At 42.0% G+C, this 26,697-nt stretch overlaps 1 protein-coding gene across 2 annotated transcripts in view; it reads right to left on the bottom strand.

Annotated features, from left to right (window-relative positions):
- Dpy19l2 (dpy-19 like 2) overlaps window positions 1–26,697 on the bottom strand; it is a 47,502-nt gene that overhangs the window by 17,657 nt on the left and 3,148 nt on the right. For both annotated transcript variants that reach the window (XM_070014206.1, XM_070014207.1), the window contains exons 2-13: window positions 24,405–24,429; window positions 23,031–23,118; window positions 21,970–22,107; window positions 18,853–18,973; window positions 14,731–14,824; window positions 12,907–12,964; window positions 11,907–11,998; window positions 9,455–9,554; window positions 5,832–5,909; window positions 5,082–5,168; window positions 3,782–3,841; window positions 551–631 (exon numbers count right to left, since the gene is read on the bottom strand). In XM_070014206.1, coding sequence (XP_069870307.1) covers window positions 551–631; window positions 3,782–3,841; window positions 5,082–5,168; window positions 5,832–5,909; window positions 9,455–9,554; window positions 11,907–11,998; window positions 12,907–12,964; window positions 14,731–14,824; window positions 18,853–18,973; window positions 21,970–22,107; window positions 23,031–23,118; window positions 24,405–24,429 — 1,022 coding nt within the window. The remainder of the gene's footprint in view (window positions 1–550; window positions 632–3,781; window positions 3,842–5,081; window positions 5,169–5,831; window positions 5,910–9,454; window positions 9,555–11,906; window positions 11,999–12,906; window positions 12,965–14,730; window positions 14,825–18,852; window positions 18,974–21,969; window positions 22,108–23,030; window positions 23,119–24,404; window positions 24,430–26,697) is intronic.

Here is a 26,697-nt window from a genome sequence, read left to right as displayed (position 1 = left end):
TTAAGTATTAAAGAAAACACTAGGAATAATATTTTCTTCCCCTCAAATATCAAGCATTCATGGACACTTTTCATTCTAGAGGTGAAAACATCACTTCAGGTTTTATTATAATCACTAACTAGCTTGGGAGATGGAAGCCTTTAGCCAGACATTAGTGGCTCCAATTTATAATCTTAGCTAATTAGAAGGCTGAGAATAGGAAGATTGAGACTTGAGGCAGAAAAGTCCCTAAGATTCTGTCTCTATAGAGGGCAAGCTGAATGCATTGGCCCATGCTTGTAACCAGGTGGGCAGGAAACCTCAAGCAGGTAGATTGCAGCTCACTGCACACCATGAGGGGAGGCTCAATCTCCTTCTAGAAATCACCAGTAAATGCTGGGGCTGGAGTCATGAGGCTCTGAGTTCAAAGTCCAGGTACCACCAGGAAGAAACAAAAACAACCACCACCACAACAAAGAAATGGAAACCTCTGTTGAATGAAGAGATGAGCATTTTTGAGATTTTTAATCCATGCTTTTGGCAGCTTTTTGTGTTACTGGGAAGAACTTACATGGTCTGAGACACCAAAGACTTTAGATGTCAGAAATTTCAGAATGATGGTTCCACACCACCAACAGCCGCCTTGAACAAGCTAGAAAACAAAACAGAAGCCCGGAGTTACAAATGACAGTAAATAACTAAAATGTTCAGTGGTACATAACATGATATAGAGTTTACTCCTACAAGCGGTGTTAAGTACGGATGCTGGGCTCAGAGGAAAGGATGCTGCTGTAGAAAGTTCTGTTGTTCAGGAAATAAGTGAAATTGATGACACTGCTATAAAATGTGTAACAGGAGAGCCTATATATTATAGAGGACATTGTAGAAAGTTATTTCTTTTCAATCTGCAATGGATAGGGATTATATGTTTATTTACAACACTAAAACTTCTACTACTTTTGTAGAAATACAATTTATGAGTCCCTCTTTAAGAATAGAAAAATAATTTGAAAATTTTGTCGTGTGTGTGTATGTGTGTGAATGTGTGTGCACACACGTGCGCACATGCATGCGCTCATGCACTTGTGCATGGGCTAGTACCTGGGGCTTGAACTCTGAGCTTGGGCACTGTCATGTAAGCTCATGGCTCTACCACTTGAGTCACACCTCCATTTCCAAAACTCTTCTTTACAAAAGAGAATTTTCTCTTTCCTAAAAGAGAATTACGCACTAAAACTGACAAGCAAGTGCTCATGTGTTTGTGGTTGTTCATGTTTTGACTCCCCTTGCCTTAAGCACACATAGACTCCTGGAAAGCCTTGGGAAAATGGCAGCCATCTAAAATCAAAGCCCCACACATGTCACCCAACTAGACTAGCAGAAGCAGAAGACAGACAACTATGAACTTCACAGTTGCTGCAAGTAGAAAACAACAACAGTGTCAGAGAACAAGTTCCTCATTGAAGCCTTTCTGGAGAATGAAGGGAGACCTCCACAGCACAAAGAGAAGGAAGTGATTGACTCAACACTGAACTTTCTCTGAAGCCTTGGGTGACTGGGAATGGACTTTCCAGCGCCTTGAGTTAAAAATGGCCTGGATAAAAGACATGAAGCTCAGGAAAGCATTCTTCCTAGAAAGAAAAGAGGGAGGAGAGACAGAATAGTGCCCCCTGGCCAAGACCTAGTAAATGGCGGAAGAGGCTGCAAGGGGAAGTTAGGCATCCAGCAGGGGCAGTGAGAAGCAAAAGTGAGATGCAAACAATGTCAAAAGATAATCTCTGACTGGAGAGAGAGAAAGAGAGACAGACAGACATATAGAGAGGGAGAGGGAGCAGCTCAGAAAGCAGAAGAGATCTCTTGTACAGAAACAAAAGCTGAATAAAGCACAAAGTAGTACGGAGATAAAAATGTTGATTATCTGGATTTGATCCGCATGTACTATATACACATACTGAAAGTTCATTCTACCCCAGAAATTCATACAAGTACACGCTAATCAAACAGTGCTAGCTACCCTGATAACACTGTATGCATGTCTTGAATTATCACATCATACTCCATAAATTATATGATTTAAGGAATTAGTGAAAAGACTCTAGTCTTCAAAAAATATCACCATTTTATTCATCTCACTGTTGACATCCGTCAATCACCTTTCCTTGTTTAACTTATTTTCCTCACTCTTATTGTGACCAGTGGTTCTCTACTGAGCCTGGTTCATTCTGGGTATTGGAGTAGAGGCTATGGGTTCTAGTCCAGCAGAGGGTCCCCTCATTGTTTGGTGGAGCAGTCCTAGCCTTCTTTTCAGTATGGTTGTGACGATAACAATTTAGTCTTCAGGATCAGCGTCATGCCATTCTGGTCAGTTGAATTTACCTGATGGCTTCTTCTCGGTCCTCACCTTGGCTGTCCATGGAAGAAGCTACTTCTCCATCCTCTTGTCATTCGTTGGAGGGTGGGAACACCAGAGTTGTGAAGCAGAGAGATTATCTTGGCTGCCTTAATGTCAGTGAGCCTGACGATCCATCCATCCCCACTGGGGCCACTGCATAGATGTCCATGAACAGATGGCCTTGGTGGCTGCCAGTGTGTACATTATGAAAACCCCCAAAGCCAAAGCAATCCTGAAGCACAATGCTGGATGCATCTCCAGAAAGAGCAAAGAAAAGGCAAAATGGTACTGACACAGACACTGACTTGTAGACCAGTGGGATAGAATTAAACACCAGAAACAAGCCCAGGCAGCTACAGCTGTCTGATTCTTGCCAAGAGAGACAAAAATAATACACTGGAATATAAGGCAGCCTCTTCAACAAATGGTGCTGCAGTACTGGAAAATAAATCTGTACCTAATATACATCCAAGAAAGGGATAATTTCTAGACTATATAAAGAACCCCCAAAACTCAAACACTGAAAGAATCAACAAACCACTTGATGAATGAGCAAATGAACTAAATGGATAGTTCTCAAAAGAAGAAGCAAAAACAGAAAATAAACACATGAAAAAAATGTTCACCATCTTTAGCCATCAGGGACATGCAGATCAAAACCACACTGAGATTCTGTCTCATACCATTCAGAGCTATCATCAAACAAAAGCTGTGGGGCCTGATGGTGGAGGTCTGTGATCTCAGCTAATCTGGAGGCTCCGATAGGAGGAGGATGTGAGACTCTTTCCAAAAATCTAAAAGCAAAAGAACTTGGGGGATGACACAAGTGGTAGGGGACTTGCCTAGAGTGTGTGAGGCCTTGAGTTCAACCCCATGGTACAGAAAGAAAGGGAGAGAAAAAATACAGAAAAAGAGAAAGAAAGAAAGAAAGGAAGGAAGAAAGAAAGAAAGAAAGAAAGAAAGAAAGAAAGAAAGAAAGAAAGAAAGAAAGAAAGAAAGGAAGGAAGGAAGGAAGGAAGAAAGAAAGGAAGGAAGGAAGGAAGGAAGGAAGGAAGGAAGGAAGGAAGGAAGGAAGGAAGGAAGGAAGGAAGAAAAAAAGCAAAAAAGAGAAAGATAGAGAAAAAAGAGGAGGAGAGGGGAGGGAAGAGGAGGGGAGGAGAGGAGAGATCAAAACAAATGAAGAAGAATGTCTTCTAAAGACAAGAATCACTGTTCTCTCATAGTTATGGAATTTAGAGGGGAAAGGACATGAAAGTATAAGGACCACTAAGGATGTGGGAGAGGGAAGGGAAGGGGATAAGACAGAGGCTAGGAGGGGTGTGTACCATCTAGGTACATTATGTGCGTGCATGGAAATGTTTTAATTAACACTTGTTAATAAAGTACTGTGTTAAATTCGCTGAACCTCACCCAAAAGTTGAGTTCAGACACTCCCATCCTTTGAATTTTGCTTCTCTTTAGTATAATTGCCTGAAATACATTTTTAAAAAAAACAAAATTAACACATATTATGACATATGAAATCAACGTACGATAAAAATTACAGAGCCATACCCTTCCATATAAACTCCAGCCATTTTCATCCTTCATTGGTGAACTTGTCAAATTTGGGCCATGGTGAGTTTCTTGGAAGTGAGAGCTAAATGCGTGGTGTATGAAAATGTCATCTCTTACTTCATTCAGTACTTTCTGAGTCACACTGGGCATGTTACCCAGATAACTTCTCTGAGGAGGCAGAGAAGGTGGGGGTCCTACCTTGTCACTCTGAAAGTGACACGGCATAGAAAAGAACGCAGCATGGAGACGAACATGCGTGAGGTTTCTGTTGTGTGTGAGAGGGAAAGTGAAAAGGGTCATCATTGTTAGATAAAAAGGAAGAGGAGGAAACAACCATGCCATAACCTGAGTAGCACCTAGTGAGTCCACTGGTGGCCAGCAGGTGGCAGCACCTCTCACCACGGGGATCTAGTGCAGAATCTAGGGTGTGAGGAGCAGTTGTCAGCCTGGCTCAGTCACCACATGACTAAGGTGTGTCACCTGGCCAGGTGAGTGTCATTGGTGACAGGAAGGTACAGAAGTGTTGTACTCGCTCTCATTAATTTAGCACTGCTGGAAGCAGTTTGGAAATGTGCTTTGGAAATGGCAACCAGAGACCATTCAGTCCCAGGTGCCAGGAAATCAATCCTTTAGCAATGTCACATGTTTTGATTAAGATCTGGATTGCCCAGCCCTGCCATCTATTTTATTTTATAAGCATTTGCTCATTTCCCAAAGATCAAATCCAAACTTGAGAGACGAAGCGCCCACAGGGTGAGGACATTAAAAGAAAGGACCAGAGTCTGGGAAGGGATTTGAAAAGTGACAAAAATGTTTGGGACAATAGTTGTGTCACCAGAATGTGCTAAATAGCCCACAAGAGTGGTTCACAAGAAAATAAGTTGTGATTATAGTACTTTTTTTTTCAGGTAAGTCGAATTTCCTCGTGATTATTTTTTAAAATATTAACTACGATACTACCTTAAAAATGTTGAACTGTATTATACTATTTTTCAGTGGCAAGACAGAGAGAAAGCTGTGTTTTGGGAAGGGTTTCACACGAACAATAACCAGAAGAAGGTTCATATTTATGCTTCTACACTTCCATCAGGCAGATAAACCTGCTACTGGACAGGTTTACAGGGGACACTTCCTGAGTTCAACATGCACTCACCCACGTCATCAGCAGAGATGAGGAATAATAAGAAGTTAAGTACATTGGATTTCCAAACATCAAAATGAAGCAGAGGACAACTGAAACCTGAGAAAGGAAATACAAAGACATGCTCAGTAATTGTGACATGCCCATACCGCACATGCAAGGAGGATGAAGCTGTATCTCAACACACAGGTGTGCAGAGAAGACAAATGTACATCATAGAACTCTAACTGACTGCCAGGTATTAAAGTTCAAGATCATTCATTCTACAGAGTAGAATTCCCCCTTCCCTCCCCATCTGTTAACTTGCAAAAAAAATGGAAGATTTTTCTAGAACTCTGTTATGTCTGTAGTTTCAATGATGGAATAACACGAGAAGGACTTAGTTACAAATGCCTAACTTCACTTTGACTAAAACCCAAAAAAGAAGCAACACTATAAAATTTTAGTTGCATAGTGTCACACTCATGCAAAAGTGTTTTTAAAAGAATCTGACAGTAAGGGAGAAAGGCAGTTTCAAAACCAGTGACAATAATAGGATACAGAAATAAAAAAAAACATTAAGGCTTTAAGGAGTACAATACACCGGCAGTGCCATTGAAAGTATAACGTGCAAATTGTGTGTGTCCACTTTCCTTTCTGAACACTGTCACAACCATGTCATTGCTACCATCCCAGAAAGTGCCCCGGAAAATAGTTAGTTGTGTTTGACAGACTCTGAAAATTTATTCTAACATGTCACTTATAATTTTTTTTACATGTTACCATGTTCATGTAAATGATCTTCTGGAATTTGCTTGGCTCAATGTATCCGACCACATACATGGGAAATAATGAGGCTATCTGAAATTTAAAGAAATGTGGAAGTGAAAATGTGGAAAAATATTTTTAAAACTTCTACGTTATTTTATATTATGATCCTGATTATATCTCTAACAAGAGGAATTTGAACCAGTTGTCCCACTGAGAACGCTCTAGGTTCTAGGAAATACTTAATACAGAAAAACAACAGCTGTCTGAAATTGTTAATAAGATGAATAGAGCTGAGGAAGACAGACCTGGGGATGGGCTTGACATCTGATTTCTTTCTCTCCCAGAACTGCCAGCTCCGCTTGAGGCAGCTACCTGTGGTGGGCAGGCGGCTGAGAGGCCCGGAAGGCAAGCAGTTGTCCTGACACATACGGTCATCAAGGACTGGAAGGACCATAATGGCTTCAAAGGGGAAGGGACGAGCAAACTGTGACCAGATAATTGAAGATTCAACAAAAGAAGTGGAAAGACAGAGGAACTTCATTGCTGACAAGCTGACCTGTCCTCTGACAATTCAGTCACAGTTTATCAAAACAAACAAAAAAACGCAAGTTCACAGGCTGCGACTGTGGGTTGTAGACAATATTCTGTATCACACGGTGGGATTCCAAAAGAACTGTCCTGAACAGGACAACGATGGTGGGTTCATTCCTCTGTGTATTTGTCAAAACACATAAGCCTGCACTACACAGCATGAATTGTAATAAGAAATCAATATTGGTTAATTGATTGTAACAAATAAAATGGATGCAAGATATGTTGAAGGTGCTCAGTGGGGGATGAGGATGGAAGGTGTGGGAAGGTAAGGAAAAATGTCTTCAAAATAATGATGTTCAAAGAACCCCTCATGAGAGAGGGGGGGAGGACAGGGGTCAACATTTGCACAACACCAAGATAAACAAATGCGAATTTCATCTAACCTTGAATTACACACCTAGAGAGCGTATCTTTCAAAGATGAAGGACACAAGTAAAAAGCAAGCAAAACTGTCACCATCAGTTCTTTTTTTTTGAGGGGGGGGGGTCTTGGGGCCTGAACTCTGGGCCTGGGCGCTGTCCCTCAGCTTTTTAGCTCAAGGCTAATACTCTACCACTTGAGCCACAGCGCCACTTCCGGCTTTTTTCATTTTACTTATGTGGTGCTGAGGAATCGAACCCAGGGCCTCAGGCATGCAAGACAAGCGCTCTACCACTGAGCCATCTTCCTAGCCCCTGTCACCATCAGTTCTACGCAAAAGGAAAATGCTAATAGGTGGGGGGCATTCTCTGGACATAAAATCCCATGTGGAAACAGACCCAGGAAGGATACAAGAATTAACGGAAGAAGAAACATGTGAAACCTAACCAAGTTTCCTGTCTTAAAGAATAAAGATGTGCCGGGCAAGGATGGCTCAAGCCTATAATCCTAGCTACTCACGAGGCTGACATCTGAGGATCACAGTTCAAAGCCAGCCCGGGCAGGAAAAGCCGTAAGACTCTTATCGCCAATCAACCACTAGAAAACCAGAAGTGGCGCTGTGGCTCCCGTGGTAGAGCTCTCACCTTGAGCTGAAGAGCACAGGAACAGCTCCCAGGCCCAGAGCTCAGGCCCCACAACTGACAAAAAAATAAAAAATAAAAATAATGATGTGATTTGTGAGGTTTAAAGAAAATAAGAACCAAGAAGTGTGCCTGTAGTCCCAGTACTGGGAAACTGAGGCAAAGAATTTTGAGGGCAACCCAGCCTGGGCTATTTAAAGAGACCGTGTCTCAAAACAAAAACAAAAGCAAAGTAAGGAAACATCAGGAGAGGGAGTTATACGTGGATGTGTGGCTCAGTTGGTCAAGTTGTAGCCAATAAGCGAAAGCATCAGATACCAAGTTCAAGTCCGGATCTTGGAGGGCGGGAGGGAGAGAAGGAGGGAGAGAAGGGAAGGGGATAAAGGGATGAAAGGAAATATCTAAGGAGGGAGGGCAAATTGCAGACACCTTCCTGTGTCTTTCCTGTGTCCTGGTGGACCATCTATACTGGCTTTAGGAAAAGACAAGCTCAGGTGAGGACATGAGAGGAAAAAAATGTAGGCAGTCAGACTACTTCAACCTCTAAGAGAAAGGAGCAAACTGTACTCAGACAGAGCTTAGAGCAGGGCAATCCTGAAACTCAGGGTCAATGGGGGGCAGGGTGAAGAAGGGAACCATGCTCAACACAGCAGTAAGATTTGATCCCTGGTTCTGTGGGAGGACTCTTGCTCGGACAGAGGAGGAATCACATAGCTCCTCTTGGAGGGTGAGCATGGGGCAGGGGCAGAGGGACAGCGGCCAAACTTTTCTGTCACTTGCTTCATTCCCCAGCATCTCCCCCTAGGAACTGGTGGAAAGAAGTTGTTGCACAGAGTAGTGTACCCATGCCCAGAGAGGCTGAAGCCGATGTGCAGACCCTGCAATGCCCTCCAAGCAGTCTGGAAGGAAGATGGCACTCCAAGTTTGCATAACTTAAGGGACTTTATGTCTATTGCCTAGCAATATCACAAAGCATTCAACAGGCACTTGGTAATCTTATATTTCATCAGACCCAGGCTGTGTGAGGCCCCTCTGCCCACTGGAAATCCATCGGCAGAGCAAAGAGCTTGAAGCCATCGAGGTTTGCAATGGCACAGGAAAGGTCTGCGGAAGGGCCAGAATGGAAGACAATTGCCCGGGTAGGAGAATGCTAATTACTGGCATCATTACTCACGGTGATTTCCTAGTAATACCAATAGTTTTGCTTTGTATATCAGTCATGACATGAATGACCCAATTAAAAGGCAGTAATAGATAATTACCCTTTCCTAAAAGACTAATTATGCACAACTTACCAAAGATATACCTAAAAGGAAAAGACCAAAAATGTGAATGCTAAAAACACCAACCCCATCAAAAACCCAAAAGAGCCAGATGCAGGTGGCTCATGCCTGTAATCCTAGCTACTCAGGAGGCTCAGATCTGAGGATCTCGGTTCAAAGCCAGCCCGGGCAGGAACGTCCATGAGACTCTTATCTCCAATAAACAACTCAGAAAACCAGAAGTGGCACTGTGGCTCAAGTACACTAGCCTTGAGCTGAAGAGCTGAGGGACAGTGCCTAGGCCCAGAGTTCAAGCCCCACGACCAACAAAAACAAACAAACAAAAGATCCTACCACTATTCCACCACAGCCAAAAGCAACAATAGCATTACATACCAACATGTCATAAGAATGAAAGGAATGGGCTACGTGGCTCAGCGGTAGAGTGCTTGCCTTGCATGCATGAGGCCCTGGGTTTGATTCCTCAGCACCACATATGCAGAAAAAGCTGGAAGTGGCGCTGTGGCTCAAGTGGTAGAGCGCTCGCCTTGATTGAAGAGCTGAGGGACAGTGCCCAGGCCCAGAGTTCAGGCCCCACAACAGACAAAAAAAATAAAAATTAAAAAAATAAAAGGAATGCATGACAACTGTGTACACCTTGCTGTGTGAACATGTTTGAGGGAGTAACTTACAGAACTAAAAGAGATATGCACAGATCCACTGGGAGGTTTTTCACACACCCCCTACGGCTACTTAACTGAGCATAAAGCCATCTTACCTGTGTGAAAAGTATGAACTGGGCAAACTGCCAGGGGAGCATGAAGGCGGTATTGGCCAGGCAGAGAGCGAGGTAATACTTCTCTTGACCCAACGAGGACCTGCATGGAGAGAAAAGGCACCAGCCAGTTCTGCTATGAAGGTGGGCCATCTCCCAGCAATGCAGAATTCTTACAAAAGGACAAAATGGCCTTTGACCCAACACAAAGAAAATATAATGAGCTCTGAAAATGGCTTCACTGAAAAGAATTGCAGATATCTGGGCCATTAAAAAAAACTACATTACCCAATTTCAGTGCAAAAGTTTCTTTCCCTGTAAATCTGTATGCCATTAAAAATTTAAGACTTGAGCCCTATGGCCTCAAAGTTCCCCCTGTCTGCAGAGCAGCAGTTTTCGGTCACCTACCACTTTTATGTTTCTGAAAACAGGAAGAATAAGGTAACAGATAGGCAAATAATTAATGAAAACATTCTAAAGCAACCAATTAGAAGGCAATTCTGGAATACAGTTGTGTTACTGCTGATGAAGGTTAGAGTCTGCAACATTGTTGGTAAGCAATGCCTTTCACCACAGGAGAGTTTAGTATCTTTAAAAAGAAAAGAAAAGAAAGAAATGCAAACTGTAAGGTCTGTCCTGGAAAGGCAAGACAAACTCCTCTCTCCTCTTGGCCAAGCCTCTGCCCAGTACCTGTGTCACCCAGGTAACTGGCACACCTGGAAACAGTAATCTCCCTCTCCTCCCACATCACATCCTGGGCTGCCCAGGTTATACCTCCCATCAGGCCAAGCGAGGGTCCCAGATCCTGAGGTCACATCTACATCCAGTGTGGCCACACCTTCCCTCAGCCTGGCCACACCTTCTCCCCATCCCTTCCCTACTTCAACTCAAGTCAGCCTCCAGCGTGCCCCTTTTCAGCCAGGTGGTCTCCACCATGCATGGTGGGACAGCAGTTCGGTAAAACAATAAACTTCTTTTCCTGCCTGAATATCGTGTGGTGTTCTCTTTATCAGCTACCTAATTAGACCTAGTATCTTTAGCTTACATTACGCAAACCTTTTGTGCAAATAATGGACCAATAACTGCTCCTTTTGAAAAGCTTCTATTTGGTTTTGGCAAAGACTGTATAAGAGTAGTTAAGTTTTCTGAAGCAAAAATGCAGATGTTCAAATTGTCTAGTAATATCACAAAAATATTCACTAGTAACTTGGTAATCTTATATTTCAGCAAACAGTGACTTTTGACTAAGATACAGAGGACAGTAAATACCATCCAATTCACACTCCTCAGTCCTCTCAGGGGGACATTTCATCCCATGCAACCTTGAGATTCACCGCCAGCCACCAGCCCTAGGTGCCCTCCTCCCCTCCATTCAGTCATCATAGAACATGCACCTGCTCTGAGGCTCCAGAGACAAGTGTGGCTTGGTCCCTGCTTCCAGTGGCAGTACTTTAAAAAAAAATGCAGCCTCACTACATAACCCAAGCTGGCCTTGAACTCTCAATCCCCTTGTCTCTGTCTGTTGGTAATGCAGGTTGGCACCACCGTATCGGGGTCTAGGGGGAATTTTAAACATAAATGTGGCAGAGACGTTTGTATATATATATATATATGCACAATCCACAAATTTACAGTTAGAGGGAAGGAAAGGAAGGAAGGAAGGAAGGAAGGAAGGAAGGAAGGAAGGAAGGAAGGAAGGAAGGAAGGAAGGAAGGAAATGTGCACACAAATCATCTTCGTGTAAGGTAGAATCTACTGAATAATTAGAACATGAAGTGTATAAGGCTTCCTGGGAATGTGGAGAAGATACAGGTCATTTTTCCTCGGTGATGGGACTCACAAACATTCCTTGAGAGTTATTTCTGCAAAACAGTTATTTACAGTGTTCTGCCACTTGTTTCATTTTGTTTCTCTGACCTGTTAAATTTCCGAAATGCATACAAAAACAATCCCAAACAGTGTCCAAGAGAAACAATCCCGTGAGATGTATAGAAGCACATATATATAATATGTATAAAATGTCTATCAATCACAAATATATTATACATATATATATACGCATCCATTATGTATCTAACCCAGCATTTCTAGATTTACTGCACACAGAGCCCTTCATGACACACAGAGGAGAACTGTGGTTTTGTTCCATTGAAACCAAAGTTGGGAAATCCATTGGTCAGAGTACCTAAGCTTTGAAAAATAATGTGTTTGTTTCTCAGAACCTCTCCTCCCTGCAAACAATAGAAGGATACACGTTCTGATTTGTAAAACATAGTACTATTATTAGACACTTCAGTGGGCATCAGTTTTTATAAGGGTAACTTTTAGACTATCTTCTTCACTCTACACTTCATCTGTTCTGCAGATAGCATTTTTTAAGTCACATTTAGTAGTGATAGCTCAGTAGGTCAAAGCAAATTTTACACTCTGGCTTTGTTATATCGCTGAAAATTACCTGAGAATTCTAGTTAAAATATACATCTGAAGTACAAGGAATGGATAAGAGAAGCTTTCCCGGAGCGGAGGCGTCCACATGACCCGGGTGGCCTGAAATTAGGAAAACAGTTCACAACAAATGTTACTCCTTGAAAAACCAGCAGTTCGCGTTATCCAGCTTCCCCCAATCAGCTAACATAGGATTGCTTTAAACATACGAACTAGCCAGGGCCAAGTGCTCTGGGCTCATCCCATTCTAAACATGATGCCCAGCAGAGCATCTGTTTTTGGAGATTACTTAGTTTGGGGACATGGTCATCAAATAGAGAATGACCCAGCCCAAATTCCGTGAGACTCTTACCTCCAACTAACCACCAAAAGAGCCACAAGTGGCACTGTGGCTCAAAGGGTAGAGCACTAGCCTTGAGGGGAAAAAAAGCTCAGGGACAGCACCCAGGCCCTGAGTTCAAGCCCCAGGGCCAGCACACACACACACACACACACACACACACACACTAACTTAAGTCTATTTTTCCTCTTTTTATTGGCATATATTTATTGTGCAAAGAGGTTTCATCACAATATTTTCACACATAAGTATTTTTTTAAGCTAAGGTTGCAGAGGCAGACAGATGTCAAGTGAGAAATTCACCTTCATGGTACAGGGACTGGATGCCAGTAACAAACACAACCTTATTCTCCTCCATTTTCCTAATTTGAAACTTCCAAGAGGCGGGGAGGAAAGGAGGTGGGTACAGCCTGTGGAGAGGGCTCCTGACTACAGTGTTTCCCTGTCTGTGTTTGTACTGACCCCAAACAAAGCCTTTCATCTCTTTTAAGCTCTGGTGATTTAAAGCTTTAGATCAACACAACTGAAATATAGGCTTTTAAAAAAAATAACAGAAGGTTCTTCAAAATATTGCCAAGTCACCAGTATTATGTAGCTACATGCTATTTGATTATATTTCCTTCTTCCTACACAGCCTGTTTCTTAAAACATTATTCTCTAGAAAACATACCTCTCCATGGTTGAAAAAGTAGCACAGTACTGTAACAATGCCCCCCAACTGAGTCCCACTGGAGAAGAGAAAGAAATTGTAAGTCGCAGAAAATACAGTGAGTTTTTCACAAAAGCATCTCAGAAATTAAAATTTATAGTTTTCTGTACTTAAAACATGGCATAAGCCATATACTAATAAATACTTCCCATGTAGTTGGTGTTTTAGTCTTAAAAATACAAGCAGAATATGTCTGAGTCAAGCGGAAAAGGTCAGATAAAGTTGATGTTAGGGAAATGAACCCTAAGATATGTATTCAAATGTTTTTTTTTCTTTCATGCAATTCTTCCTAACACATTTATAAGATTATTTCTTTGTTGCTTTGTACGTCCCTCCCCCACGCTATAACCCCTGCTTTCACTGTATTTGATGTGGATATAATTTGTGGAGGGGAAGGGGAAAAACAAGTCGTTTAAATAGGGATACAGGTGGATCCATTGCAACAATGAGATGTACAAGTCATTATGTTGAAAATGAACTTTACAATTTTGGTGGGGGGGGGAGAGGGGATTGGGTGGGGGGTGGGGAGAGGATGGAAGGGATGGGAAGGGGGAAAGGAAGAGGCTACAATGCTTGATAAGAAATGTACTCATTATCTTGCCCATGTAATTGTAACTCCTCTGTACAGTATTTTCACAATTAAAACAACAAATACAAGCAGACAGTGTGGGTATAATGTAACCTCAGTTATAATTTATTATATCTAGCATGTTTTATTATGTACATTTATAATTCATTATATCTAATATATTTTCTAAATAAAATATGTAAGTTATTCACAGGAATTTAAACTCTGCCATTTCAGAGTGTGTTGCATTCTTTGAATAAACCCACAGTAGTCAGAATTTTGTCTTTTTTGGGGGGGTCCAGTCGTGGGACCTGAATTCTGGGCCTGGGCGCTGCCCCTCAGCTCTTCAGCTCAAGGCTAACGCTCTACCACTTGAGCCACAGCACCTTTTCTGGCTTTTTTCTTTTTGCTGATGTGGTGCTGAGGAATCGAACCCAGGGCCTCATGCATGCAAGGCAAGCGCTCTACCACTGAGCCACCTTCCCAGCCCCAAAAGAATTTTGTCATTTGAAACTGCATTTAGAGTAACTAGGAGATGAAGGTAGAAGTCTAACAGGTCTATCAGTAATTTAGAATGCCTAAAATGACTGAAATATTCATATATGTGAACATTATATTATATATTAATATAATTTGACATATGAACTACAGGTAGTCTCATTAAAATCTTTTTTTTTACAAAAAAGTCTTAATTTTGAAATAATATCACTACAAGGATAAAGGTGGTGGGGCTGCTTTTAGGATACTGTTTTTGTTGTTGTTGTTGTTTTGGATTTTTTTTGTTAGTCGTGAGGCTTGAATTCTGGGCCTGGGTACTGTCCCTCAGCTCTTCAGCTCAAGGCTTGCACTCTACCACTTGAGCCACAGCACCACTTCTGATTTGCTGGTGGTTCATTAGAGATAAGAGGCTCATAGACTTTGTTACCCAGGCTGGCTTTGAACCGTGATCCTCAGATCTCAGCCTCCTTAGTAGTTAGGATTACAGGCATGAGCCACCAGCGCCCTGTTTAAGATATTGATTTTTGTTTGTTTGCTTGCTTGCTTTTTAGCAGCAGTTCAGTTCTCTGGCTACATGATAATTAGTTAAGCCTTTGAGGAGAAATAATCAAATAGTTCTACACACGTTACTACTATGAGTCAATTCATCATTAGTCTTCTCCACTGATCAACAAGCATCAGCCAGCCTCTCCAAGCTCACTCTGAGATTAGGAGCTTACCTGAGGTACGCGCCGTATATGAAGAACAGTCCCATCATCAATCCATTTAAGATAAAAATCACACCAACATAAAAGCAAGCAGGGTCTCCCAGACCTTGAGAAAGACACAGGTTATTCAGTATTTAGCAAACATATGCCTGCAAAACCACGGGCACGCCTATTTCAGTGCGTGGGAATCAAGAACAAGTAAATCTGCTGCCAACAGTTGCCTTTCTGATTGCTGCTGCCTTTCTTACTGTCTGTTTAAATATTTCCCTTTTTTATTGTCAAGGTGATGTACAGAGGGGTTTCAGTTACATAAGTAAGGTAATGAGTACATTTCTTGTCAACCTTGTTACCCCTTCCCCTCAATTTTTTCCTATTTTCCCTCCTCCCTACCCCCATCCCAAGTTGTACAGATCGTTTCCAGCATACTGTCTTGTGTATATTGCTGTTACACTGGTTCCCCCTTGTCCTTTGTCTCACCATTCTGTTGTTCCCCTTCCCTTCCCTAATTCAAATAAGTGTATATATAATATCAGGGTACCAAAATAAGATACAGTAATAACAGAGGATATAACATAGGAGGAATAACATACAAAAGAAACAAAAAAATCACATAGTATACTAAAAACAACAATAAAGAAAAACCTCTTGTGTCCATGTCTTGGAGTTCATTTCCCTTAGCATCATCTATATGGTCATATGTACATAGCTATTGAGCTATTCTGCTCATCTACTAAGATTATCCTAGATGTATACTAATTATTGCAAGTAAGTGAAACCATGGGACCTATGTTTCTTTGGGCCTGGCTTACTTCACTTAATATGATTTTTTTCCAAGTCTTTCCATTTCCTTACAAATGGGATGATGTCATTCTTTCTGATAGAGGCATAGAATGGACTAAAATCTTAAAGAGAGACTTCTCTGAAGAGGAACTAAGAATGGCCAATAGACATGCTTCTCTATCCATAAAGGAAATGCAAATCAAAACAACATTAAGATTTCATCTCATCCAAGTTAGAATGGCTATAATCAAGAACTCTAATAACAACAGATGCTGGAGGGGATGTGGACAGAAGGGAACCCTACTGCATTGCTGGTGGGAATGTAAACTTGTTCAACCACTTTGGAAAGTAGTGTGGAGGTTCCTCAAAAGACTCCACATAGAGCTCCCCTATGACCCAGCAATCCCACTTTTGGGATCTATCTATCTATCTATCTATCTATCTATCTATCTATCTATCTATCTCTATCTCTATCTCTATCTATATATATACATATATAAAATGGAATGTTATGCTGTTGTCTTTTAATACCTGTAACCATCTTCAAATTTCTTTTTTTTGCGGGGGGGGGGGGGGTCCAGTTGTGAGCCTGGGCGCTGTTCCTCAGCTCTTCAGCTCAAGGCTAGCACTCTACCACTTGAGCCACAGCGCCACTTCTGGCTTTTTTTCCTTTTGTTTATGTGGTGCTGAGAAATTGAACCCAGGGCCTCAGGCATGCAAGGCAAGCTCTCTACACTGAGCCACCTTCCCAGCCCCCCAACTTTCTTAGAGGTGTTTTGTGGGGGGGAGGGGGAGGGAGCTTTGTTTTATTTCAGTTTGATTTTTGTTTTGTTTTTGCTTTGCAGTTCTGGGGCATTGAACCCAAGGCCTCACAAATACTAAGGTGGGGGTTGGTCAGCCACTGACCCACCCCATTGATCCCTGCCATGTATATTTAGGTCCATTTATGTGTCTCTTAATAAAAGAAGTATTTTTACACTCTAATGAGCTGTGGGAGCTTCTTATTGGATTAGAAGCTGTTACTATTGTCTAGTGTCTGGAACTGTTGCTTACTGAGGTCCCAGACAACACCCACTGCATTCATGTTATCTTTTCAGGACTCCTGGATGAGTATCACATCGTCCTTGCTCTGAAGGCGGTGCCTCTGTCTACCTGAGTGGCTCTGGCTGTTTGATCTGCTTGTATGAATAGACAGCTTTTCATTCCATTCATGAGATTCTGTTTCTATGTATGATCCTTCCTATGTGGGTCTTGTAGTAATCACTTCATGTCATTCTCAGATAAAATTTATGAGATCAATTGGCATGAAATATTTTATGTTGGAGAAACAGAACATAGGAAATAAGTAATCTGTCAAAGTCCCTTGGATGCAAATGATTGGAGCCCAGATGTGCAGGCTGGGCTTGGTGACTTGGGTCTGCTTCTTCAGCCCCACTGTGTGGACTGATGACTTCTCTGGTCTAACGTGCCCTTCTTCAATACAAGACCACCTTGGTTATTGTAACCTTTTCTGTGTATTCTCCTTATGTCTCCAGCATCCACAGCTCACAGTTATTCTCTGTATAAAGATGGATCCACGACTGTTCAGCCCAGAACTTTCTTCTTATCCCTAAACCCAGCTAGTGTTTGCTTTTGAGCTCTCCTACATATTTCTGACTAAAACACTCACAGTGAAATGTGGGGGCTCGAACCTGGCACCTTTCATGCTTCTGACCATTTAAAGGGACCCAGATCCTCAAACTAGACACCAAGCTGAGTTACATTGTCCCTCTCTCACCCTCTTCTCCCTTAAACATTCTACTTCCCCAAATACCTCTGTAACTTTTCCACACATGCTCGCTAAGATTACAGGACTCTTCACTGTCTGGCACCGGCCAGCTTCCCCGACAAATATCCTCTCTGAACAGCTGCTAAACACCATGTGTCATTGTGTCAACGCACTGGAGCTCTCGTTTTGAACCAGCCACTGTGATCTGACCTTACATTCCCACATTATTTCCCACCAATTTTCTTCTCTTTCTGTTCCACGAAGTCTACTCTTTTTATTTTTCTCTTACCCCAGGACTTTTGAATATGCTGGTTCTTCTTCTTGAAATACTTCTATGGCTACCCCTAACATCCTTATTACATGTAATCACACGTAATGGCTACTGACCCTCATCCAGGTACAAACTCTCTGAGGATACGGCTTAACACCCATCTGTTTCATTGTATCCCAGTGCCAAAAACACTAAACTGTTCACTGGCCAGAAGCCTGCTAAATACAGCTATTGAAGGTGATCATTTTCAACATTTTAGAAAACGTTATGCTTTCTAGGTGAATGATTACAGAAATGCTTCTCACTCTCTGAGGCATTTGGTTTGTTCCTTTGCTTTGGAAAAAAAGTGTAATTGTTCTTCAAACATCTTCTTTGAACACTGGTTTTACATTTATATATTTTAAAAAACAGTGGAAGTGTAGGGAAAAAAAAACAAGAGTATAAAAATGTAGATATAGGTATAGATTACTCCAGTAATCCTAGCTATTCAAGAGTTGTGAAGATCACAGTTCAAAGCTGGCCTGAGCACGAAAGCCCATGAGACTCTTATCTTCAATTAACTGCTAAAAAGCCACAAATGGAGCTGTGGCTCAAGTGGTAGAGGGCTACCAGGGACAGTATCCAGGCCCTGAGTTCAAGTCCCAGGACTGACACAAAAGATAATGTAGATAGAAGGTACTGACAATGGAGAGTCTGCAGAGATAAAGCACAAACAATTGTGCAAAGGTTGAGCAAGGAGACAGAGGGAGCTTTGAACATGAGTTTCCAGGGTAGCCTCAGACTTCCTAAATAGAACTGACTGACAGTGCCATGTCCTGGAAAACTCTCAAATAATTCCAAAAGTGGCTTTTTGACAAAAAAAAATCAATGCAGAAGATACACAGGAAGGATTTGATTCAAATTATTCACAAGCTGTGAATGTGGCAAAGCCATATTTCCAGTGCAGGCTCTGATTGTCTATGAGTGTAAAATCTCTGTCTATCTGATTACTGGTATGAATGCATCCCTAAAACCATTAGCTCCTAGAAGTTGACTGTTCAGTGTCTCTCCAAAATTCATACTCTGAAGTCACCCAAAACACTTTGTGCTTATTCTGAAACAGAAGACTGACTTCCACTCCGCACTGCCTGGCACTGGGGCATACTAGCATTCGTATTCCAATTTCTACTGGAATTATTGAGGACAAGGCCTTTGGCCCTGAGGACACTCAATTCATAGGTCATTTCCAGGTGTTTACAGTGTTGCTGATAAGACTCCGAAGGAGACATTGGTGACCCTCTCCCTGTGCTACCAGGATGGGGGGAGAGGGACATGCCTTCACAGCTCATCACTTCGTTGAGGGGTTCCAGCCTTGTGACATTCCAGCAGGTCTTGGCTTCTATCCCAAGCAAGTGCATTATCCCCATGAAAATTCGGTACCAGTACGCTATGACCACCTACAAAAGATAAAACCAAAAAACAACATAATGAAGGAAAGTAAGTCATCTTCACAAAAGCAACTGTACCAAAATACAATTCTATTATGACTGTGTTTGGCCTTGCAAATTTGGACTCTAATTGCTATCATTTCTCTCTGGTATAATACACACAATCATCAGTCCTGTGGTACAAATGCAAAGGCAGATATTAAAAATATATGATTAAAAGGCGATGGTAATTCATGGGAAAAGATGAGTACAGAAATAATGACATTTCATGTAGAATTCCAATTTATTACAGCATTAAAATATACAAGGTATATTATTTTTTAAATGGGGGTGAAATAGAATAACAGTTCTGAACCAGTGTGTATATGTGTGTATGTGTATGTATGTGTTGTGTGTTTTTGTGTACGTGTGTGTATTGGTCCTAAATCTTGAAAGTAGGGCCTGCCACTCTTGCTTGGTTTTCTTGATTGTAGCTGGTGTTCTACCACTTGGGTCATGCCTCTAGCTCAGCTTTGTGCTAATTAGCTATAGATAGAGTCTTCCTGACTTTTTTTTGCCCTAGCTGGCTTTGAACCCCAGTCCTTAGATCTTAGCCTTCTGAGTAGCTAGAATTACAAGTGTGAGCCATTGGTACCCTGCTAATTTAAGAAATGCTTCCTAATCTGAAATGCAGTTGTAAACGTTCAAAGAGAGGGGCAATAAAGAATATTACAAACATAAATGCAGAGGAAGTCAATATTAACTGAAGTTTAAACTACAAGAAACAAGGTCATTCACAATTCTTATCTTTTTGTCTTTTTGATTTTTGAACTTATACTGAGTCACAGAGATAACTATGAGAAGAAATTTGAAAAAACAAAAAACAAAACTCAACAACAACACAATAGTAGCTCTAAGGAGTAAGCTCGGGCTCAGAAAGTTTGTACAGAAAATAGCCACTGTCTTCTTTGCGGAGACAATACTAAGCAAATGACGTGATTACCAGTCACATCTAAAATCTTATAGGAGTTGACACAAAAAGAAACCAAAAACTGGAAACGTGAACAACACAATCTTAAATGCCCAGCAGATTAGAGAATAAATCACATGGGAAATCACTCATTTGAACACCAGCCCCTCCATGTACTACTGAAACCCTTTGAATTGCACCATGCAGCAGAAGACCCAGGAAGGGCAGCGTGAAGAAGGCAGACTTGGAACTCAAACAACACCAAGGCCCTTGGGGCTCCCCACAGGGCTGGGCTCTGACCCGTCTGCCTGCGGCCCTGGGACCTCCTTTCCCAGAGGATGGGACATGAAAGCTGTGGCTTGCCATCAGAAGCAGCGACAAGATACATGGACCCACCAGTGAGCCTCCATCCTGGATTCCTCAGTCTCTGAAACCGTTCTTTTTCTCCCCTACTGCTGGGGTTTGTGGTAATCCAGGATCTGGGTTGGTTTTGAGGTTTGTCCTTGGTGGGATTGTGACAGCTGCTGTTTGTTGTTGCTATAATACCAGGGACTGAAAATTCCTCTCATCTGTATTGACTTTAGCTCTTGGTTTAGGGTTTTCCCTCCGGGGAAGCAGCTCCTCAAAACTCTCCTACCCCGGGCTAGGGAATAGCTAGAAGTTCACTGGCAGGGGACTTGCCTAGCAAGCACAACGTGCTGTAAAAACATAACCAACCTCTTTTAACTGTATTCTGCTGTGAGTCTACTCAAGGCGGCGTCTGCATCCTGAGGGGAGCAGGGATGCCTTCACAGAGCTGCGTCTTTATTCTACCAGTTCCCTGCCTGCCTTCTGGCCTGCAGCAACGCCTTCTCATCAACTTCCTCCTCTGGGAAGAACACGGCTTGGGATCTGCCTGAGTGTACTCGGAGAGTGAATGGAGCTGCTGTTCCTCTAGCTGGCAGCAGGGGGCAAGCTTCCTCTGGACTTGTCCCCTCTGTTTCCAGGCCAAGCCTTCAGCAGTTCATTTCAATCTTCTACTTTCTCCCTGTTGGCTTAATGTGGCAATGTGCAGCATCTGCCATTGACAAGCAAGCCCCCAGGAGCTGTTCCTCTGTGGGTATCAGTCCTTACAGCTTTGAGAAGGAAATACAAAGTTTTAAAACTCCTTTCCTTTAAATTTTGAAGTAAAGCTGGGAGAATCAAGAAAGTGTGATGGTGGCATAAGTCATACATGAAGATGAATGGAACAGTAACATTTAGAAATGAATCCACAATCATAAGATCAGCATGAAAAAAAAAAGGTCAGGCTGGTTCAATGGAGAAGAGCGAGAGTGGCCTTATGGTGTGCACAGAAACTCCATGACTTGATGAGAACATTTCATACTTAGACTGAGCTGGTGCTCATACAGCCCCCCACATTTGTCAATAATCAAAGAACCTGTTTTCATAACGTTAAACAGTTAAAAACAAATCAACAGATAATTGCCAGAAAGTCATAAAAAAATGTGCAGAAAAGACACCGTATTTTTCAATCGACAGCAGCTTTTAATGAGCCTGCTGGATTCCAAGGGATTCAGATGCAGTGTTTCCACGGATGTCACTTTTAGCATTGACGTTTATTGTCCACAATGAATTGCTTATTTGCCTGTTTGTTTTTTTTAACTTCTAGAATTTGCGGACTCCCAAGAAATCCATCATTGTGAAGGGTATGTGTAGGAGGATCTTCATGGGTGTCTGGCATATGAACAATGAGCCCTACTTTTGTGGCATGACTCCCAGGTCATGGTGCCCACCCATGCAGAGCCCTTCCTGGCACTCATGGATATCTCCCATTCATCTTCTCTAGCACCTTTGGTCGCTGTTTTGTTTTTTTTTTTTTTTTGAGTTTGCATGGGCATGGTTTCTAGGGCTTTAACATTTTGAGCCCTGCCCTTAACTCTAGGAAACATCTAAACTCATTAAGCCTAAAGTCCCCTTCTTTTTCCTTCAGCATCATTAAGCTTCTTACATTTATCTGACAAAAAAATAAAGAGTAGTCTGCACAGAGAGGTGGTGGTGTGCAGATGTGACTCACCTCTGGATAAAGGTGGAAGCGTTTCACTGTGTTGATGACCAGAGGGTATTCCGTGAGCCTGTCATTCATGATCATCCACAGCCCTTCCAAAAATGAAGGGGCGTCGATAATGGTCTTGAAGTAGGAATAATAAAGCCCCTTTTTTATTTAGGGGGAGAGAAAAAGACATACAATATCAATGAAAGTAAACCATGGACACCTCTATACTCTTTTTAGAACCTATTCTTCTGGGGAAAAAGAAATGAGGAGTAAGGTTACCACGAAGACTCTCAAATACTCCTTACTATTGCATTATATGACTTCAGGAAAGCATGTTCATCGGGTGATGACTGCACCGTTGCATGAACTTTTCTGAAGGTTTGAAATCTGCATGCTCTCCTGCTTCATGCAGCTACTTTAATTTTTGGTAGAATTAACACACTAGCAGCTTCTTCTAAGTGAAGCGAGGGTCTGATGGAACATTCCCTCAAGGTTTGTTTCATTTGGAAAAGCAACTCCACTGCAGGAGTCTCCTTTCAGCTTAGGAAGCCAAGGCAGTGCATAAATGAAAAGAGATCTCAGGTGTAAGGATGCTTATTTAGGGAAACAGTAAGTAACTTAGTAAGTTTTATTAATGAAGAACAATCCTTTTTGTGCCAGCTCTTCTTTCCAGGCAGGACCTGCCATCATTTTTACTACTCTCTGCAAGATCGGCTCTCTTAATTCAGCAGGAAAGAAAGTGGAAATCAAAGATGACTGACAGCTGTCTGAATCTGATGATCTGTCACCAAAGCCCAGACTGCCACAACTACCTGGTTATATTCCCTAACACTGACTATTCCGCCCCTGTAAATAATGTTCAAATTCCATACAGATATTGATCCCTCTAATACTTCAAGCCATCTAAGGGCTTTAGAGGTGAAAATAAAGCTACATCAGCCCAGTGTAGCATTCTCCTAAGTTTATAGAGACAGGAAGTACATATAATTCCCACCCCCAAATCCACTCCAGTTTTATTCAATTTCAACTTTACAGTCTTGCTATTGTCAAATCACAAAGTAAATCATTAGAAGAAACCTAACCATTTCAGTGCGAAAAGTCATCTCCCGTTCCAAAGATGAGAGGTGAGAAAAATGACGGTCATTTTCAAAAAGTGTTACTAGATGTATCCTGGGGGGGAAAATGAAATATCACATTACAATAACAATTCAAAAACAGTAACTAAACAATTTAAGTTTTGGATAAGCACAGTCAGAAAGCCATAAATGGGAGAAAGTTAATTGTGTAATAACCATTGAAGCAATGCTAGAATTTGCTTACACACTTCCGTGTTTGGGGACATTTAGAATTCATAGCAGTACAGATCTCAGATTCCCTGACTCCGTTTTCAAACTTAGCTGTGGACCTAAAATTTCTGTGTTGATCTCTGTTTTCCTAGGCCTCTAGGTCAGAACACAGGCAGGCTCTGGTCTGTGTTTTGACCCAAAGAGAATCAGTTGGGAAAATACCTTATGTTACTGTTCAAAAGCACTGGAAAATAATAGTAAGTGGAATTACTTCAGCTCAAAGCAGAGCAACACATGAACACATGGGTAATACACAGGAAGGGAGCCCTAGACCTGCATTTTAGGACTGCAACTCCACAGGGGAAGTGAGGAGAGCAGGAAGATTCTGGTGAACAGAATCCCATCTGGCCAGCGTTGATGGTACCCTTGGCTATGTAGTGTCTTCCCACAGAACTGAATAGAAAGCAGAATTCCAAATCCTATCTGGGACTTGGAGTTGCACTCTCCCTATTAACTAAGAGCCCAGGGGTGAATGCACGCTCACAGAACCACCTCCCCGCAAACCCAAAGGCCAACTGGGCACTACCACAACACAACATGGCACAAATCCCAAGAGAAGAAAACCCCCAGGCTCAGGCAGAAATGAAGATATTCCAGAGGAACACTATTGTTTTATACATGATTCTTATAGGTAAGTTGTCATCAGTTTTGTAAACAAAGTGCCAGTGACTGCACAATGAAAGGTGCAATAGCATTTAATTCTGCCTCCCCACTGCCAAAAGAATCTTGTTCCTTTTGTTTGTGTGAGATTGAGTCTTACTCTGTAGACCAAGCTAGTCTCCAACTCACGATCCTACTGCCCAGCCTCCTGCCCCACAAGTGCTGAGATTAGAGGCATGTAGCAGCATGCATGTCCCACAAAGAGTCTATCTTCATTTCTACCTGCTTTTTCCTTGGGTGGTATTACTAAAACTGTGTCCCCATACTTATGTACTAATAGCATACTATCACTACAAAATGAAAGTGTTTTAGATAAAATAAACTGCAACATTCACTAGAAATAGCTAGTGATATGTTTAAATAGGCACATAGCCAGTTCTAAGAAACCACCAGTGGTAACGTTTTAATCCAACTTTTAAAAACACATTTAAAAATAAAACGCAATCTTACCAGTGCAAAACTCCCACAAAAGCAGCTGGAAAATAAAACAAAAGAGCAGAATGAAATAGTCATCAAAAGCTGCCTTGTTAGAAAGTACCTTTTAGAAGCAGCATTTCAAATGCATTCATTACCCACGGACACAGCACAGGAGGCTACATCCGTCCTCAGGCATGCAGGAAAACAATTCAGAAGCCCGCTTGCCTCTACAGGGAAATTTCACACTTAGCAAAGAGAGGGGCTGCTAGCCTCCCCAGATAGTTTGTAAATAAAGTGATGAAATCCAGATGCTGGCCACTCATGTCTGTAATTCTAGCTACTCAGTAGGCTGAGATCTGAGGATCATGGCTCAAAGCCAGGCCAGGCAGGAAAGGATATAAGATTCTAATCTCCAATTAACCAGCAGAAAGCCAGAAGTGGTGTTGTGGCTCAAAGTAGTAGAGTACTAGCCTTGAGCAAAATGCTTCAAAGACAGCACCCAGGACCTGAATTCAAGCCTCATGACAACCACTACCACCACCAACAAAAAGAGTGACGAAATGGGGGCTTCCAAACTTTTTCTAATAGTTCAGTATGATTCTCTATAGCTTTTATTATCTATTCATATGTGTGTGACATATATTTTCAGGAAAGTCTCTAGCAACACAGGAACCACTGTGCAGCACTGTGTTCCCCATCTCCTCTGAAGATGGTTAAGTGCAGAAGTTCATCTCTCCAGCAGTGCCCTAGGCAAACCTTAGCTGCTTGCAAGCTCCTGGACAGAGGTACCCCTAAAGGGCGCAGAGTCCCCTGCTCACTCTGAGAGGGGTGCAGTAGCCTCGTTCCTCTGGGTATGGGCTTTCTGAAGAGATTCCATTCAGTGGTCCAGCCCCTCTGGTGACTAGAAACTTGCATGTTTTCAAGGCCCCACTTCCTACAAAGGTTCCAGGCTCCCCTGCAAGGAATGTTCATTGGATTTTTATGGGTTTGGGGGTTAACTTTTAATGTTCTTTAAAAAATGAAAAAAAGCTTATTTTGACAAATTTCCAAATATCTTCCTTATTGTCAATTTAGTTAACTGGTTCTGAAGTTCTGCTTTCTCACCAATGTTTTGTAATGGTGTTCCTTATACTTGTCCAAAATGCATTCGTCATGTTATCTGATAAGCAAGTAACATGAACTGCTTTAAAACTTTGAAGATCACTCAGTTTGGCTACCAAAACAAATGCAAATTAATTCACTAAAGGAAGTTAAAGCTGCAATGTTGAAGTTCCCAATGCTGCCCTCCAGTCTGTGGTTTGTATTACTATGTTGGCCAACTTAAAATCCTGCTGTGTAAATCGCTGCTTTGTACCAAGCTGGGGAAGCTACAGTCTTCCAAGTCTGCATTCTGCAATGTCCACTAGCTGAAAATGGTCATTATGCTTGTAAAAGGTTGTAAAAATGAAAAAGGAAAAGAAGATGAAACAGCCTGCATATTACTTGAAAAATATAAAATATCTACTCATTGGCTCTCTACAGAAAAAAGAATACACATTTGCTGCATGTGAATCACTCTGAAACTAAACCTCACCACCTCTCTCAATTTGAAAGACACCCTCACACAAAATAAACCTTCATTATCTTTAAGACATATAGTTTGTCCTGTTCCACCATATTTATATCCTGTATTCTTATACCTTGAGTCTCTCAAAAAATCATATGTACTGGCAAATTTCCCTAAAGGAACTTTTTTTTTGGTCAGTCATGAAGCTTGAACTCAGGACCCAGATACTGTCTGCTCAAGGCTTGCACTCTACCACTTTGAGCCACAGTGCCACTTCTGGTTTTCTGGTGGTTCATTAGAGGTAAGAGTCTCACAGACTTCCCTGTCCCAGCTGGCTTTGAACCAGGATCCTCAGATCCCAGCCTCCTGGGTAGCTAGGATTGCAAGCATGAGCCACTGGTGCTCGACTTTTAAGAGAACATGAATAGAAATGGAATATGCTGCCAATCCATCGACCTTTCCAAAGGATCCTGGAGGATCTTCCTGCCTGGCTCACACCTCCCTTCCTCACAACTGCCCTTTAATATGATGAAGTCTAATTATGCCCTGATCCCTAGTACACAGAGCACCCTCCACAGCCCTTACAGCTAGCTGACCTCCTGCCTCCTGGTCCCTCCTGTCCCACTTGTGAAGGAGACCCAGCCTTGTACTTGGCTGAAACAAAGGCCATGCTTCAGTCTCTCCACCTTCTTAATTCCATTTCAGCATCTCTCAATGTAGTAGTTCTTGCTTCTCTCATCTAAATTTAGCTTCTCAGAGTTGTGCTTTAATTCCTCCTTC

Source organism: Dipodomys merriami, unplaced genomic scaffold, assembly GCF_024711535.1.
Source record: "Dipodomys merriami isolate MVZ:Mamm:240054 unplaced genomic scaffold, mDipMer1.0.p SCAF_94, whole genome shotgun sequence".
In the NCBI taxonomy this organism is placed as follows: Eukaryota; Metazoa; Chordata; class Mammalia; order Rodentia; family Heteromyidae; genus Dipodomys; species Dipodomys merriami.
Note: the sequence above shows the minus strand (reverse complement) of the source record. Positions and strands in the feature narration are given on the sequence as shown.